The 18761-nt window shown below is 47.6% G+C and overlaps 1 protein-coding gene across 1 annotated transcript; it reads left to right on the top strand.

The window, feature by feature from the left end:
- Window positions 1–14233: 14233 nt before the first annotated feature.
- Window positions 14234–15843, top strand: Frat1 (FRAT regulator of WNT signaling pathway 1). The gene has a single exon (XM_059246583.1). The coding sequence runs from the start codon at window positions 14404–14406 to the stop codon at window positions 15241–15243; it is 840 nt and encodes a 279-aa protein (XP_059102566.1). The 5' UTR covers window positions 14234–14403; the 3' UTR covers window positions 15244–15843.
- The last annotated feature ends 2918 nt before the right edge of the window (window positions 15844–18761 follow it).

Here is an 18761-nt window from a genome sequence, read left to right as displayed (position 1 = left end):
CCTTGAACACACAGAGATCTACCTAGCTCTGTCTACCAAGTGCTGGGATTAAAGGCGTGCGCCACCACCGCCACGCTCTTGCTATGGCTCTAATAGCTCTAACCCCCGGGGAACTTTATTTATTAACATACAATTAAAATCACATTTCAGTACAAATAAAATACCACTATATCACGGTCTGTTGAGAGAAGCCAGGGCAGGAACTCAGGGAAGGAAAGGAAGCAGAAACCATGGAGCAGTGCTGCTTACTGGCTTGCTCCTAGAGTCAAGTCTTTTAGCTCCCAGGAACACCTGCCCAGTGATACCGCCCATGATGTCTGTGCCCTCCCACATCAATCATTAATCAAGAAAATACCACAGAGACTTGATATTTTAGGGGTCCAAGAAAACGCTGAAGAAAGACCCCAGATTCCAAAAGTATGCAAGAGCAAAGAGCATTTACTAATATTTCAGCATGCGTGAGGAGTTGTTCACCTGTACAGAAATGGAGACGGCCATGAGAGGAGTGTGCAGGCACCCTTTAAGCACAGCTAAGGGGGTTTCAGGGACAGTTAGGCCATCTCATACATAATTGGTTAAGCAAGCAGCAGTTACACTAGTATACTTGTAATTTGCTGGGGTTCAGTCTTATCATTTTTGGACATACTTGCACAAGCTTAAGCAAGTCTGGACGAGACCCAGAAGGAGCCGCAAGACTTGTACTTGAGACATTGTGGGGCTGGCTTAGACCTTGTGTTTGTTCTCTCTCTCATCCCTGACTGCAAGGGTATTGTAGATAAATGGCCCTTTGTTGGGAGAGATATGTTTTGCCCTTCTTAGAGAACTGAAACCTAAATTCACTTGTGGGAGAGTTTAACCCCTTAAATATGATGGAGGCATTTTCTCCATTAAGGTTCCTGTTGTGTCGAGTTGTGTTTGTTGTGTTGAGCCGATTTAAAAAAAAAAAAAAAAAAACCCTAATGAGCACAGCGCCTTTCAGTGGCTGCTAAAGCCTGCAAACAGACCAGACCCTTTGCATTGGATTTCTGCTGTCCCATCAAAAGCAGGCAGGAGGCTCTGCATGCTGCTGGGGACTTCGAAGGTAGCAACACACACTCCAGGTTCCAGAGTGGCCTGGGCTATGGTGAAGTCACTGGAGGTGTGCCTTTGAAAGGGAGATCTTGCCCTCCACCCTCTCTCTCCCTTCCTCCATCCATCCATCCATCCATCCATCCATCCATCCATCCATCCATCCATCCATCCTTCTCTCCCTCTCTCCATCCCTCCTTGCTTCCTCTCTACCACCTTGCTCCACCATGGACTCCCTGTCAGGACTTCCTGCCCCACCCTAGGCCCAGATCTTTGGAAGTATGAGCCAAAATCAAGCCCTCTCCCTTTAAGTCAATTTGCTCAGTGTGTTATACAAACAGTGACAAACATAGCTGAGCGGCAGAATGTCTTAGCTACTATTTAGTGAAGAGACACCATGACCAAGGCAGCTTATAAAAGGAAGCATTTAATTTGGGGGGTTTACTAACAGTTTCAGGGGTTTAGAATTTATGATCAACATGGCAGGGAGCAGGGGCAGCAGGTAGGCAGGCATAGCGCTGGAGCAGTATCTGAGAACATATCTGATCCATAAGCTGCAGGCAGAGAGAGAGAGACTGGGCGTGGTGAGGGCTTTTAAAACCTCAAAGCCCACACCTTAGTAACATATCTCCTCCAACAAGGCCACACCTCCTAATCCTTCCTAAATAGTTCCCACCACTGGGAATCAAACATTCAAATATATAAGCTAATGGAGACTATTCTCATTCAAACTTTGTCTAGCGGTGCAAGGCCTTGGATGTGATCTTCCCACATCACAGAAATAAAGAGAAAGGAAGGGGGTGTTGGGGAGGTGGCTGAGTGGGTGAGAGTGTTTGCCACAAAAGAAAGGGAAGCTCAGTGTTGAGGGACAAAGGAAGGAAGATCCTTTGAGAGCTCACTGGCTAGCCAGCCTAGCTGTAATGGTGACCTTCAGGTTTAGTGAGAAAACCTGTCTCAAAAGAAAAAGAAAGCAAGAAAAGGTGAGAAGCAGTACAGGAAGATATCTGACTTACTGCTCTGGCTTTTTCAATCACACACACACACACACACACACACACACACACACACACACACACATTATTTTAAAAGGAAGAGTGGGAAGAGGAAAGGAGGGGAGAGGGACTAACATCCCCCCCTACTTCACTTCCATGCATCGGGAGATTAGCCTCCAACCCCCCAGGTTTACACATCTCCATTCATGGGATTTATCTTCTTTCAAAGTGGTAAGAAGAGAGAGTGGCCTTACACCTTTGTTTACACGTCGGTGTGAATTAAGTCCAAAAGTAGCTATTCTGGAACATGTGAATTTAAAGGAACATCCTAATTATGAAGTAAAAAACCTTGTCCTGGTCACAGTCATCGGCACTAGGAAGTGCAGACCCTTTCTAGAGACTCTATCTTTGCATTCCAGGTTTTCATTTGACATTCGCTGTACTTCTAGATCTGTTTGTATAATGGTCTGATTAATGTCACTGTCTCCCTAGGTTAAAGACTGAGTTCTGTTTGGCTCACTCAACCTTTTTTTTGGTTGAACAAGTGAATTAAATCAAAGAACTTAATAAGGGTTAGGGTCCTAGCTCAAAGTAGAACACTTGCCTAGCATTCATGAGACTCTGGGCTGGATCTGCAGCAATGAAAAAGAAAGTTAATGAAATGAAACAGTGCTTTTACTCAGGCCTTATGGGAAAGCATCGTCCCATCCACCATCTTAGACATAGTTCTCTTTTGATTCACCCAGCATCTCTTTGGGGATCCTCTGATCCTCTAACCTCAATGCATGTGTTTTGCACCAGAGTGGAGCAAATGACTCCCGCTGAGCCAATCATAAGACTGCCCCTGAACTGAAGGATCCTACAGGCTAGAGGAGCCCCAGTCACTAGGCAAGAAGTGAGCCTAGGGAAGTAAGTGGAGTGGGGGCAGGGAGGAGGCCCGGGAAATGATTGGCTGCTGGCAGGAGCAGAGCCAGCTTCATGGAGAATTTGTAGCCGGAATGGGTAGGATTTCATTCTCTGGAGACTGGGCAAAGGCATTTTCAACACAAGGAACAAGGCCACGCACAGAGGGACAGGAACGTATTAGACACATTTGGAAGCTGGCATGGGCCCAGCATGTCAGGAGCAAAGGGATTGTGTGGGGGTGGAAGACAAGGAAGGTCCAAAGCTCTAGGATGCCATGGGAAGTGTCTAAGGGGCGCCCAGGAAACAGTCTAAACCTGTCCTGCATGGGAGTGCTGGGTAACCTGAGCAGGCCCGGACAGCTTGAGCTGATCTGTCAGCACTGGAGTAAAAGAAGAGTCTGGGCTTGGACACAAATGGCACATGGCTGGCCAAGGAAATGCAAAGGGCATAGGCAACGAGACAGAAATAGGGCATGACTGCTGGCCAGGGCGCTGGGGGAACCCTCATCAGGCCTTGTCGAGTAAGAACAAGGCAGAGAGCTTTGCCCAGTGTGCAAGACCCTGGGCTGGATCTCCAGCACAGAAAGAAGAGAGAAAGAGAGAGAGGGAAAGAGAGAGAGGAAGAGAGGGAGAGGGAGGGGGGAGAAGGAAGGAAGGAAGGGAGAGAGGAAGGAAGGAAGAAAGAAAGGAAGTAAGGAAGGAAGGGTTCTGGGTAGCAGTTTGAGGAGGTCAGACTTTGGCACGGGTTCAAACTGAGTTTCAGCTGGGTGTGATGGTCCACACCTGTAATCCCTGCACTCAGGAAGTGAAAGGCAGGAGGATCAGTAGTAGTTCAAGAGCATCTTCAACCACGCAGAGAGTTCAAGGCCAGCCTGAATGATTAAAAAAAAAAAAAGCCAGGTGGAGGTCCAAGCCTTTAATCCCAGCACTCAGGAGGCAGAGACAGGCAAATCTCTGAGTTTGAGGCCAGCTTGGTTGGTCTACAGAGTGAGTTCCAGGACAGCCAAGGCTACACAGAGAAACTCTGACTCAAAAAAATCAAATTTAATTAATTAATAATTAATAATAGGACTGGAGAGATGGCTCAGTGGTTAAAAGCACTTACTGCTCTTCTAGAGGATCTAGATTCAGTTCCTAGCACTCACACAGTGGCTCACAACCCTCTATAACTCCAGTTCCAAGGGATCCTATGCCTCTCCCAGCCTCTATGGGCACCAGACACATACATGGTGCACAGACATACAAACAGGCAAAATACCCATATACATTAAAATTTAAATAACACACACACACACACACACACACAACCTGAGTCTGAATCCTAGCCCCAGCACTAAGAGTTTGTGTGGGGACTAGAAAGATTGTCCACAGCACTAAGAGTTTGTGTGGGGACTAGAAAGATTGTCCAGTCCAAACGGTTAAGAATAATTACCTTTTTTTTTCAGAGGACTTGGGTTTGGTTCCCAGCCATAATATGGATTTCATTCCCAGCGCCCACATTGTTCAGTTCACAACTTGCTTTTAACTCTAGCTCCAGAGGTTCCAATGGACTCCTTAAACATCTGCAGGTGTTCATAAACCCATACACAGACACGAATCCATACACATAATTCACAATTTTTAAAAAATTAACCTTTAAAAAAAAAGGAAGAAAAAGAGATAACAGTACCATGGACTAGGCCCTCTGGATAGGAGAGACAGTTGTTTAGTTTGAACTGTTTAGGGGGCCTCCAGGCAGTGGGATAGGGATCTGTCCCTGAAGCATGAACTGGCTTTTTGGAGCCCAGTGCCTATGGTGTGACACCTTGTGCAGCCTTGGTGCAGGGGGAGGGGCTTGGACCTGCCTCAGCTGAATGTACCAGGCTCTGCTGACTCCCCATGGGAGACCTTGCCTTGGAGGAGGTGGGAATGGGGGGTGGGTTTGGGGGGAAGCCTGGGGGCCGGGAGGAGGGAGGAGAGGATCTGTGGTTGGTATGTAAAATGAATAGGAAATTTCTTAATAATAAAAATTCCTTAATAATAATAATAATAAAGAGATAACAGTACCAAACTCAGAGGTTACTGGAAGACTAAAGGAAAAAACTGAGGTGAAGCACTTTCCAGGGGAGGTCAGGAAGAGAATAAATACCTAACTTAGATAAATGGGTAAAAAGTTTCCTTTTGGGGAAATGCAAATGTCCTAAAATTAGGTTACGGTAATGGCTGCATAACTCTAAACCTCTAACAGCCACTAAACTGCAGGCTTTAAATGAGGGAAATTTCTAGCATGTAAATTATATCTCAGAAATCTACTAAAAATAACATGTTTGGTAGTGACAATTATTGTCTGTTACCTACTCTGGTACTCTGCAGGTGATTGGTGATTTCAAACCACCCTGCAGATTTTCTGGTCATGGTGTCATCTTTTGAAAGGTCCTGGTTGGTCGGGCGGTGGTGGCGCACGCCTTTAATCCCAGCACTCGGGAGGCAGAGCCAGGCGGATCTCTGTGAGTTCGAGGCCAGCCTGGGCTACCAAGTGAGTTCCAGGAAAGGCGCAAAGCTACACAGAGAAACCCTGTCTCGAAAAACCAAAAAAAAAAGAAAAAAAAAAAAAAAGAAGAAAGGTCCTGGTTGGCTGGGCAGGATAGGCTGCTTCTTTCTCATCTAGACGAGACCCCTAAGCAGTCAGTATCGACTTTGTTGTCTTTGAGGGTTCACTACTTCCACTGCCATTTCCTCTCAGCCTCAGAGTTCAACATGACTTCGAGAGCTTAGCCATCACATCCACGTTCCAGACAACAAAACGAAAGAAAACAATCTGGGTGTGGTGGGGCACCCTGTGATAAAGAGACTGAGACAGACTGAGATAGCAGGATGCAAAGTTCAACACCAGCCTGAGCCGTTTAGCGAGACACTTTTAACTGTAAAAATAAAATCAGACAAGCAAAAAGATGAAGATGAAGCCTTGCCTCTTAGAGGGAAATGTCCCCAAGGGGCGACATACTTTCTACTTATATCTCATTGTCCAGAACTTAATTACACGGCCACACCTGTTTGCAAAAGGAATGGAAATATACAGTCTTTTTATGTGTTTTTGTCTTAAATTTTATTTTTATTTTATGTATATGAATATATTGGTTAAAATATTAAGGCAACTCCCCGTAGTTAAAAGGGAGGTTTATTTTGTGGGGTAACTTACAAGCAAAGGGATAGTTTACAGGGTCTGGGAAAAGTGTAGCACAGTCTGGCGGCGGTGTTCTCTGGAGAACTCTGCTCGGTCTATCTCCAGCGTCCAGGGTCCAGGAACCAAGAGAGCTCCCCCATCCAGATCCCGGGTCTTCAGGGGTCCTCTCTCAGCTCCGCCTTGTAGGCATGACAGTTGCTGAAGCCTCAAAGGGGGTAGTATTTCCAGGTCAAAGCTGGAACGGACACCCACTACATGAATATTTTTCCTATATGTATGTGCAGCACTTGTGTGTAGGGTGCCCACAGAGGCCAGAAATGGTTATTAGACCCCCTGGAACTGGAGTTACAATTGTGAGCTGCCATATGGGCGATGGGGAACTCGGGTCCTCTGGAAAAGGAACCAGTGCTCTTAACCACTTAGCCGTCTCTCCAGCCCTGATACATGCAGTCTTGTAGCCCAGATGCAACCAGAGGTCAGAGCTTATTACAGGTAGAAATGGTTATTGGAAATAAACAGCAATCTGTACTAGAGCTGCTACTTATCTGACACAGAGAGGTAGAATACAAATAATAAACACAAAAATCATTGAGCAAAATTCATAAAATATCTTTGAAAGAAACAAGCACCAAATGCTACAATTGGCCTTTTGAGTCGTGTTGTTGTTTTATCTATTTAAATTAATATAACGACTTTAAAAGTAGATACTGAACCATGCTGACTGTGTGTTTCCTAACTCACAGTGCTGTCTACACCACAGCCAGCCAGGGCATCCAGACAGGCACTAAACCTCTGCACACAGAGACTGCCTCCCCTCAACATCGACAGCCAATCATACTGCACATCACAGCCTCGGCTTCATGGCTGCTCCTTTAGGAACGAAGTACAATCCCATGCACTTCAGCCTGTCTGTCATCCTCATGATCCCTCAGCCGGGATCCTCACGTGGCTATTCTTGCCTATGATTGGCATGCCGACAGAGGTGTACTGCTCCTTTGTCTTCCCATCTCTTCATCCTGGTCCCTGACAGGCCTGGTGTGATCCAATGCTCACTATGAAAGCTGTGAAACCCTGAGCTGCCGATCTGAGATGTAGCCTTGAAAATTATCCAGTATCTGGGGTTCTCTTTGTGTGTCTCTGTCCACAATATCCTCACTCTATGCACATGCCAGTGACAGCAGCAGGACCCACACTCACCCAGTGCGAAGGTCGATGTACAAAGTCCTGGTTTTTAGGATTTTGGAGAGACACTGTTCACTCCAGTTCTGGTAAGCTTCCCACCCCAGATAGCATCCCTCTGAACCTTCCTGCCTGAGGGCTTTCTCCCTTTATTAATGAGGGAATGTTCTACCAATGTGGCTGTGTCCATTTTAACCTCTGTGCTCGAGATCCAGGGCTCTGGCACCTGTTCGCCGCCGGCAGCTGCTCCCCTTTCCCACCCCAGCAGCAGCTCTCAGAACTTCAGCCTTCCACATCTTCCTCAGCAGCTCCACTGAGAGGCATTTAAAACATCCTTCAGACCTCTTAGCAACGGTTTCCATCCCCTGATCTCTTGAATTCTCATCTTTGTACAAATCCCTGCTCCTCCGGGCTGGCTCTTCCAGCGTGCGGGCGGGCGGTCTGCGCCTGGGGAGCTGGTTGGCTACCAAGGGAGCGGTGAAGGCCAGCCTTTGTCCGCCTTGCAGCTTCTCATGCAATTCAGGGACCCTGCTGGCTTTTGAAATAGTCTCACCTCCTCTTCTAGTGTGACCACCCACAGTTGAGAAGCATTTGGTCAACTCACAGCAGGCCAAGGAAATCCTTTCATCCTTGGACTGCAAACTTACACATTTCCCCTGTGTGCCTGCCTGCCAACCTTGCAGGAGGTGTTCCATTGCCCTCCCCTCTACCCGCTCCCCTCCATCCTCATCCCTGTCCCTACCTGTACTGGGCACACAATTCTCTCCCCTTTTCTGAGGTTGAGTGATCCTAAAGTTCTTTTTTGTTTGGTTGGGGTTTTTTGTTGTTGGTGGTGGTTTTTTGTTGTTGTTGTTGTTGTTTTGGTTTTTTGTTTATTTGTTGTTTGTTTGTTTTTTTGAGAGTGGGTTTCTCTGTATAGCCCTGGCTGTCCTGGAATTCATTCTGTAGACCAGGCTGACCTGGAATTTGAAGATCCACCTGCCACTGCCTCCCAAATGCTGGGATTAAAGGTGTGCGCCACCACCGCCCGGCCATCCTAAAGTTCTTAACAGCAAGCCAAACTGAAAAACTTGACAGTAAACAATACCCTGTTATCCTGTATCTACATTTTACCCTTAACATTTGTTATTATAGCTTTTTTCTTTTCTTGTAGAGAGCTTTTTACTATGCAGCCCTGGCCAGCCTTGAACTCTGCTTCTCAAATGCTTTAAATTTTGAGACTAGGCTAGATCCCAATTAGAACTCATCTAACATATAGCATGTGCAAGCCTTGGAGTCCAGCAGCAGCAACAAAAGTAAAGGAGAGAGGAGGTGAGAAAGAGACGGACTTCCCAGAACATGAAAGCTGCCATTCTAAAGTATGCACTTCAACATTTTCTGGGGTTCTGTTTGCTTGGCTGAGGTCTGGAGATGGAACCCATGGCCTCATGCATGCTGGACAAGCCCTTTGCTAACTGAGCCATATCCCCAGCCCCCCATCTCTCCTTGCTACTTCGTTGGTGGTAGGTTTATTGAAGGGGGGTTGTTTTTTGAGACAGAGTCTTACCTACGTAGCCCAGGCTGGCCTTGAACTTACTATGTAGCTGCAGAGGACCTTCAATCTTCGCATCTCCACCTCCCAAGTTCAGGAACTGTAGGTACGTACCACCATGCCCAGCTTTTCAGTGATTTTGGGTGTATTGTATTCAACAGATATCACCACTAATTCTAAAACATTTTCATCACCCAATTAGTCCTATTCCCTTCTCTTCACATGGCCTGGCAACAGTCAGTCACTATTCTGCTTTGTGTCTCTATGGAGTTCTCAATTCAGACTTTTTGGGTTTTTTTCTTTGTTTGTTTGTTTGTTGTTTTGTTTTGTTTTGTTTTTGGCAGGGTCTCACCATGTAACTCTGACTGGTCTGGAACTCCCTATGTCGACCAGGACCAGACTGACCCCTAACTCAAGAGATCTACCTGCCTCTGCCTCCCATGTGCTGGGATGACAGTAAGCCCCTCTATTTTCCCAGCCCCCCAGCTTCTTTCACTCAACATAATGTTTCAAGTCTCACCTGTGTTATATCAGCATGTCACTCCTTTATAGTGATAACAATCCAAAGTATGGATATACATTTCATTCATCAGTTGCTGAACACTTGAGTGGTGTTGCTATTAATGTTTGTATACAAGTTTTTGTGTGGACATAATTTTTGCATTATTTTAGGTACACATCTGAGAGCATCTTGCTCACATGTGGGTCATATAGTAGCTAAGTTTCTGTTGTTTTTCATATACCTACCTGTGCTTCTGCCTTACATTAATCCATCTCCCATGTTGGTGTACTGAAGAAAGTACCAGCATTAATCAGTACACCTCCCCTCTAAACATATCAGCATGCCTGTTAGTAACCAAAAGTTAGAATTTTTTTTGTAGTTTTTAACCTATTGTGTAAAATTTATGATGAATCCTGAAATACACCATTAGTTGAATTCCTACTGAAGCCTACCCCTGTGAGATCCAGAACAAAGGGTAGAGATAAGGGTATCAACCCTCCCACCAAGGGTCCGTCAAGCCTCTTCAGAACCTCTCCGATGATACCAGTCCTCTGATTTGTCCCCATTGAAAATTACTTTGTCTGATGGGCATGGAGGTGCATGCCTTTAATCCCAGCACTTGGATGTAGCTGGGAGTTTCTGTCCCACCAGCCAACTCCCAAAAACCACACAGAGACTTATTATTATTAACTATAAATGCTCACCCAATAGCTTAGGCTTGTTACTAACCAACTCTTACAACTTGATTTAACCCATATTTCTTATCTATGCTCTACCATGTGGCAGCAGTACATTTTTTTCAGCATGGCAAATCATCTCCTGCTTTCTCTATGTCTCCTGGCAACTTGGCCCTCCTTTTTCCCAGTGTTTTCTTAGTCTGGCTCTCCCACCTAACCTCTTCCTGCCTAGCTATTGGCCAGTTGGCTCTTTATTAAACCAATGAGAATAATACATATTCACAATGTACAAAAGGATTATTCCACATCACTTGTCAGGCAGATAGATCTCTGCGAATCTGAGGCCAACCTGGTCTATATAATGAGTTCTAGGACAGCCAGAGTTACAAAGTTAGACCCTGTCTCAAACAAGGAAAGAAAGATACTTTGTCTGTCCCAACACTTCACTATGGCATCACTCTCTGACTCTTTTCTCTGGTTCCTTTCACAGAGCACACTGTTTGGGAACTTCCCGCTGCCACCATCATGATATGAAGGTACCTTAGGTTGGTTTCCATTTCCTGTAGAGGACCACTTGGGTGGATCGAATTTGGGACTGTGATCCATAAGGCTGCTATGATTGACCTTGATGTGGCTTGTGTGTTTGTTGCTCCTGGGTAAATACTGTTTGGAACTGAGCTACATGTGTATGTGTTTAGTTGTACAAGAAACTAACTGCCAGACTTGTTCCCAAAATAGTTGTACCATTTTTCATTTTCATACCCACAATAATGTATCAGGCCTAAAAATGTTGTATATTTATTCATTCTATTTTATGTGAGGGTGTTTTGTCTTCACATATGTATGTGTACCACATGCATGCTTGGAGCCCATGGAGGGCAGAAGAGAACATCAGATCTCTTGGTACTGAATCACAGATGTTGTGAACCACTATGTGGGTGCTGGGAATTAAATCCTGGTCCTCTGGAGGAGCAACAAGTGCTCTTAACCACTGAGCCATCTATTCAGCCCTGTGGGCTTACATATTTTGAGCTGAAAAAAAAAAACCCATAAATTATAAAGTGCTACTTTTTAAATTGTTTCACTTCCCTGTCTCATCTTATTTATTTTTATTTTTTATATGAGAGAGTATCTCATATAGCCCAGGCTGATCTCTAACTAACTCTATAGCAGAAACTGCCCTTGAACTCCTGACCCTTCTACCTGCCTACCAGGTGCTAGGACTATAAGCTTGTATACCATACCTGGTTCCCTATGTCACCTTAAAACTTTTAATAATCAGGTGTATAAATAATACAGCCAATAAAAACCTACCTTGACCATACTTTCATTTGAATAATGAGTCAAAATGAGGAGAAAACTTATCAGATAAAATAAATAAAATTACTTTTCCATGATTAAAAACAATTTTCAACAAACCAGGAATACAAGGGGATGTCCTCAGCTTATAAAAGACATCAATGCACAGAACCTGCAGCAAACATCACACCTAACATCAAAGACAATGAACTCCCTGACTGGTCTCATCACTTCTATCCAGTCTTGTTTCTAAGTAGAGTAACAAATAAATACATAAAGTAAATGGCATCTAAATTACAAAGGAAAAAAAATGCTTGGAGTGTGCCAGATGCTTTCTACCACAACACTCAGGAGGCCAAGACAGGAGGATTATCAGAAATTCTAGGCCAGTCTGGACTACAGAGTAAGATCTTGCCTGGTGGGGAGGTGGGGGTGGTGAGCAGACTATCTGCCAACAATTAATTTTAATTTTATAACACTGAAGAAGACCAGATTACCTAGATTTAGGAGTCTGATGACTTTCTCCAAACTGGCTCTATTACAAGCAGGGAACTGTGGCAAGAGCCTGTAATCTCAGTACTTGGGAAGCAGATGCAGGAGGATCAGGAGTTCAAGATCATGTTCAGTTACAGAGTGAATTCCAGGCCAGCTGAGGCTGCAGGAAATTTTGTCTGAAAAAACAAAGGGGGGGGGCGGTGGAGGAAACTGACTTTTCCTCTGCTCTGACATTCTTTCCTCTACACTTGACAAAAATGAACCTAACTCTCTTTAAAAATATTAAGTTACACTTATTTATTTAGGGGGTTGGGGAATGAAGGACAATGTAGGTAGACTTTTCTGTCCTATTATCCCGCTCCCAAATAACGACACAGAGACGCATTATTAATTATAAATGATCGGTCAATAGCTTAGGCGTGTTACTAACTAGCTCTTACAACTTAAATTAATCCATTTTTTAATTAATTTATGTGCTGCCATGTGGCTCATGGCTTGTTAGCTAATTTTCTACACATCCTGCTCCCTCTGTGTCTGGCTGGCAACTCTGCCCTCCTTCCCAGTATTCTCTCAGTCTGGCTCTCCCATCTAACCTCTTCCTGCCTAGCTATTGGCCAGTTGGCTCTTTATTAAATCAATGAGAGCAAAACATCTTCAGTGTACAAAAGGATTACTCCACAGCAGGACAACTTATGGGAATTAGTACTTTCCTTCCACCACTGGGTCCTGAGGCCTGAACTCAGGCAGTCAGTCTTTGTGGTAAGCGTCTCTTCCCCTCATCCATCTCACCAGCTACCAAGTCTTCTTTTTTAAAACGTTTTAAATGTGCATGGGTGTTTTGCCTGCATGTATGTGTACCTGGTGCACATGGAGGCCAGAAGAAGGCATTATTACATCCCCTAGAGCCTCCACATGAGTGCTAGGAACCAGACTCAAGTCCTCTAGAGTTCAGTCTCATTTACTTTCTTTTGAGTTCAGTCTCAATCTAAAACTCATGGGTTTGAGTAATCTTCACACCTCTGCCTCCCCAACCAATTGAACTTGGCTCCTGCTGAATACTAGAAAATACCTGGTACACACTGTCAGCCTCTTCATTGGCTTCTGTGTGTCTGTGTGCAAATGCTTTATGACTAATTTTAAAAGAACGTTATATTGTACAATTTACATATTACAAAATTCATTCGTTTTAAGTTTACATTCAGCGTTTTCCCCCCAGTGGTGGAATAGAAACCAGAGCTATCCAATGAAAGAAACACAGAGTTTCATGCAATCAGGCTGGCTTCAAATTTGCTGTTTAGTCAAGAATGATTTTGAACTTGTAATACTCCTGCCTCCACCTTCCCAGTGTTGGGATTACAGATGTGTGTCACCTCACAGATGTCTGGTGCAGTCAATTTGAAGGTCGTCGATTTTCTAATGGCTCGGAAGTAAAGCACGCCTATCATGCGCAAGGCCCTGGGTGTAATTCCCAACACTTTATATAATAAATCATTAAACAAACTTGACCTAGTGCCGCACAACAGCAAGGCGGAGGCAAGAGGATCAGGAGTTCAAGGTTATCCTCAGCTACACAGCCAATCCAAGGAGATACACAAGGTTCTGTCACAAAATAAATAAATATTTAAAAACAAATAAAGACTTGGTTAACCATTAATTCAACAATGCTATCTGGAATACTTAAAATGGCCGGGGCTCTGCTTTAAATAAACAGCTCAACATGTGCCTCCCTTGCTACCCATTATAGGAGCCTATTCTCCATTTGGCTGGTGAATTCCTTTAAACACACACACACACTTACTTTCCATATTACAGCTCCTCACAAAGGGCCAGTAGTCCAGGCAGCCCCTAGACTCCCTGGTGGGTGGGGGGTGGCAGTCGAGAAACACTAATCTGTGGACGTTTTGCGGAGTTTCCAACCCAGCCATCCATATCAGACAACAGACTCTCTTTTCCATCTTTGACATCTTTTCGCTAATCGCCACACCGATTCCTAGCCTCTCCCCCTCTCCTTTCCATCCTCGCCTGACGCTGGCGCCCGAACCTTAAAAAAAAAAAAAAAAAAAAAAAAAAACGCCACTGCCTAAACCAAACCACTTGACGTGCTGAGGGGAGTGTGTGGAGGTGTAAGTGTGTGGAAGTGACTGTGTGTGGAAGAAACCAATCGAGTCCCCCAAGGTGTCCATCTTGTGAAATGCCAATTAGGCCCGGCTGAGCGAACCTGAATCAGCTTCCCAGTACTTCCCCGCACACAGCAGACACGGCAGTGAGGCTTCGGGGCAGCCGGGCTCCACTGTGTCCCCTAGCCCTGCAGGTTCCCGGCTGCCAAGGACACAGCATCCCCCGGCCGCGCGCAGTGGTAGGAGCCGCGCGACGTCACCCATTGTTTACAAATCAACCCGAGCCGGCAGCGTTCCGGCTCCCGCGGCTGTAAGGCGCGCGGTGCCACTGCCCGGTGGCCCCGGCTTCCGCGTCCCAGGCCCGGCTCAGCCCCGGCCTCCGCCCCGCTCCCGCCTCAGCCGCGGCCCGCCGAGCCCGCGGGCAACCGAGCCGCCAGCGACGCCCGCACAGCCGCGGGGGCCCGGGCGGGGGGCCATGCCGTGCCGGAGGGAGGAGGAGGAGGAAGCCGGCGACGAGGCGGAGGGGGAGGACGACGACGACAGCTTCCTCCTGCTGCAGCAGTCGGTGACTCTGGGCGGCTCGGCCGACGTGGACCGGCTCATCGCCCAGATCGGCGAGACGCTGCAGCTGGACTCGGAGCACGACGGCCCGGCCTCACCGTGTGCTGCCCCGGGTCCCCCGGCCCCGCCTCCGCCCCCGCGGGTCCTGGCGACGCTGCCGGCGGACAAGGCCGGGGCCCCGGCGAGGCAGCTGCTGTGGCCGGCCGCGTCTGCGGAGGCCGGGGACCCGGCGCCCCCGGGGGCCGTGCGCTGCGTGCTGGGAGAGCGTGGGCGCGTGCGGGGCCGGGCGGCTCCCTACTGCGTGGCGGAGCTCACCACCGGCTCTAGCACGCTGTGCCCTCTGCCCCCGCCGCCCGGCCTTGAGGGACCCCCGGGGACCTGCAAGCCAAGCAACCCGCAGCCTCTTTCGGGCCCGTGCCGGCGGGGTTGGCTCCGGAGCGCAGCCGCGTCCCGCCGCCTGCAACAGCGACGCGGATCTCAACCGGAGACCCGCACCGGCGACGACGACCCGCACCGGCTCCTGCAGCAGCTCGTGCTCTCGGGAAACCTCATCAAGGAGGCGGTGAGGAGGCTACATTCGCGACGGCTACAGCTACACGCAAAGCTTCCCGCACACTCGTTCATCGGGCCTCTGTCGGCCCCGGTGCACGAGCCGCCTTCTCCCCGGAGCCCTCGAGCGGCCTGCAGCGACCCTGGTGCTTGCGGGAGGGCGCGGCTCAGAACTGGGGACGACCTTCTTGTTCCTGGCAGCTAACAACCAGGGTGGCCACAACACCAGCCTGTAGCTGGGGACCAAGAGATTCGCCCAGGATTGCACCGGACTGGACTGGTGGAGGACTCGAGCATTTGAAAACGGGATAATAAACTAAGAAATACTGCCGAAAAATCGCTATTATTTTCATGGGGTCACTGAAGTTGAGACCCCCCAAACTGTTTGAAATCCAGGACTTAGGCTTGTTTAAAGCAGATTTTATAGAGTGCACCGCAGGCTGTCAGCAGGACTCCTTTTTTCGCAGAATCCAACCTCGTCGCTGCAATTTCGCGCAGACTCTGCGGGGCAATCCGGCGACCACGTGGCTACGGTGCATGCTCTCAGGATCGGCCAGCCGTGGTGGAACGAGGGACGATGATCACAGTTACATGCTGTACTTTTCAGGACTGCTTTCTGATCCACTTTGGGGGAGGGGGGGGCAAGAGTGGGTGCAATTTCGGGGAGCACCCCAAAATGCTACACTTGAACATTTTATGGCAGTTAAAAGACCGTCTCGTATCTTTTGCGGTGCTGGTTTTAATGTAAAACATGCGGTACCACGAAAGGACCCTCATGGGGCTAAATAGAAGTAACATTTTTTTTTTTTCCTGTCTGTCCCCTTTTTTGCAACTGGTTGCTGTTACCGGAGTGTTGAAGGAATGTTGTACCACAAGTGGGGTTGGGAGGCGGCAGTGAGCGGTGTTGGGCCATGGAAGGGTATGGCGAAGCACGGATTGAACTCTCTGGCCTTACTGAAGTGTTTTTAAAGGCGACCCGTTCCTCCTTCGGTCAAGGTCACTGTTTCCTGAGTGTGCACCATGTTGTGGGGCACCGGCACAGAGACTAGCTGAGTTGCCTTGCTGGGAGAAGAGCGCACTGTTTTGCAAGTGTTGGAGTCCCCTAAGGACATGCGCACCACCTCCCGGAGGTGGGGGTGCGCTGGGTGTCTGTGCTTCCCGCCTGGGGCCACCGCCCTTGCCCTTCTCTTGGTCTGCACAGAAACTGCCTTGAAACAGTGGCCCCGAGTACCACCACCTTTCCCCCTTGGCTCTGGGGCCCTACCCAAGCGGAGTGGCGCTGAGGATCCTAGGGGCCAGGGAGGGGGTCTAAGGAGGCTCCACACAGCCGGCACTCCTTGGACGCAGTTTCACACAGCCGCTTATAATGGGCTCTCGGGGCCATTTGTAATAACAGCTGCAATTCCCTGGATAGAGGGAGTTGATTTCCTCCTTCTGACCCTCCCCCAGCTGTACCAGCTCGCCTTTGTAAGTGAAGGAAACCGGGTAGAAAATGTGACCCTCCGAATGGAAAAGCTGCGGGCTTTCTGCTATTGTGACTGTGAAGTGCTTGGAAATAGTGTTTACTCCGAGCGACCGTTTCGTTTTAGTTTTATGGAGTCAATGGCTTGTTCAGCCTCCAGATGTGGCTATTGACGAATCTACACTTCGCACCGAAGTGACTGGAATTGTGGCTGTCCTGATTATAGGATTTTAACTTAACTGAAATGACTGTTTTTGAATAAATGTGTTGGGTTTTTTGTTCGCTTTCATTTTGTACTTTCCTCCAGTGGGAAAGATGTACAGCACACATTTCTCTGATCTCCATAAACATGAAAACACTTGAAATCCCTGTCAGCCTGGCTTGCGGATGGTAATTAGAGGCCTTTGTGTCTGAGCAGCTCACTAGTTAGACGAGGTCTGTGCAGCTGGGTGTGTATCGGTGCTGGCATGAAATTAAATGAAAGTGAGGTCAGGTTTTGGATCAATCCCATTCACCAAACCTCAGAGCCTATGGGTGTCAGAGACAGCAAAGTCTTAGGAAGATGCCCGACAGTGGAGGACGGCAGAGCGGCAGTCTGAGATGCTTGCTCCCCCTCCCCCTCCCCTTGGGGTGCCATTAAGTGGGTTGTTGATCGGGTAGTAGGAACACTGATTGAGATCTTATTAAATCACACCTCTCCCTTTGCTCTTAGCACATTTACTATCATTCTGTCCCAGCACTGACACAACCACCCATTTCTATTCCCTTCTGAAATACTTCAGTCTGTTCCCTCAAGGAAGGAGCTGAGCTGGGTGACAGGGTGCCTAGTGTCTAAGTCCCTTACGAAGTGGGGAAGGGACCTTGGAAAAGTGTAATTCTGTGGCTTTTCCATTTCCTCGTCTGTGCAGCAGGGACAGTGAGACAATGTGTGTGATGGCTGCCCAGCATGTACTAGAGAATGGCCAGTGGCCCTTGGCCCTTCCTTTCCAGAACTGGCTCTAACTAGCCAAGTGACTGGGGTTCTCATATTTTCATTCAACAAAGTCCTGCTCATTGGGAATACTCGCTGTCTTGTGTCCTCGTCATCAACTCTCTTTTGACTCAATGTACCGTTACATCTTAAATACTTGAGACAATTACAGTCTCTGAGGGGCACCTTCTGAACACCAGCAAGGGGAGGGTGATTATAGAGTCTCATAGACAAGAAGGGGCCTCCGCAATGCCGTGCTGAGCATGGGGAGCATGGGTGGAACAGTGGGCCAGGGCTCTGATGTGGGGCATAGCCCTGAGCGTCTCAGCCAGAGTTCTTAGTTATGGATGGAATTCTCAGAGATCTAAGTGTGAGCAATCCAGAGCTTCCAAACCCAAACTGGCCACAATTGAATGCTAATGCACAGAAGAGCTGGATTTTTTTTTTTTTAATTGGCTTTTTGAGACAGGATTTCTCTTTGTAGCCCAGGCTGTCCTGGAACTCGATTTGTAGACCAGGCTGGCCTCGAACTCTCAGAGATGTCTCTGCCTTTGGAGTGCTGGGATTAAAGGCGTGCGCCACCACCGCCCAGCAGGAGCTGGATTCTTACAGTAAGAGTGCTGCCGAGCATGGAAGTTCATGTTTATCTCCCAGCACTTAGAAAGCTGAGACAAGCCGGGCGGTGGTGGCGCACGCCTTTAATCCCAGCACTCGGGAGGCAGAGCCAGGCGGATCTCTGAGTTCGAGGCCAGCCTGGGCTACCAAGTGAGTTCCAGGAAAGGCGCAAAGCTAAACAGAGAAACCCTGTCTCGAAAAACCAAAAAAAAAAGAAAGAAAGCTGAGACAGAAGGATTGCTGCAAGTTCCAGGCCAGCCTGGGCTACAGAATGAGACCATGCCTATAAATAAATAAACAACCAGAGCTCACCCTGGAAAAATGAAACATAAACTAGGCTTGGCACATGCTCATACTCCCAGCACTTGGGAGAAGAATCAGGAGTTCAAGGCCATCCTTATCAGTTGCGTATTGGGGCCAGCTTGGGCTACATAAGACCCTTTATTTCTAAAGGAGGAATGAATGAGGAAACTAAGATACTTAAGCTAAAGTACTTAAAATGCAGAATAGTTCAATAAACCTTTTTATAAAAGTTCTGCCAAGGGCAGAGGACCCAACTCAATGGTAGAGCTCCTGTCTAGAATATAGCCGGCCTTGAATTCCACAAACACACACACTTCTGCCAAGGTAAGCACAATGGCATGCACATAGTTCCAACTACTCAGGAGGCTGAAGT

Source organism: Peromyscus eremicus, chromosome 1 (assembly GCF_949786415.1).
Source record: "Peromyscus eremicus chromosome 1, PerEre_H2_v1, whole genome shotgun sequence".
NCBI lineage: Eukaryota > Metazoa > Chordata > Mammalia > Rodentia > Cricetidae > Peromyscus > Peromyscus eremicus.
The sequence above is the reverse complement of the archived record's forward strand: the minus strand, read 5'-3'. Positions and strand labels throughout refer to the sequence as shown.

Coding starts and splice junctions, on each gene's coding strand:
- Frat1 (XM_059246583.1), top strand. CDS start 14,404: ATGCCGTGCCGGAGGGAGGAGGAGGAGGAAGCCGGCGACGAGGCGGAG.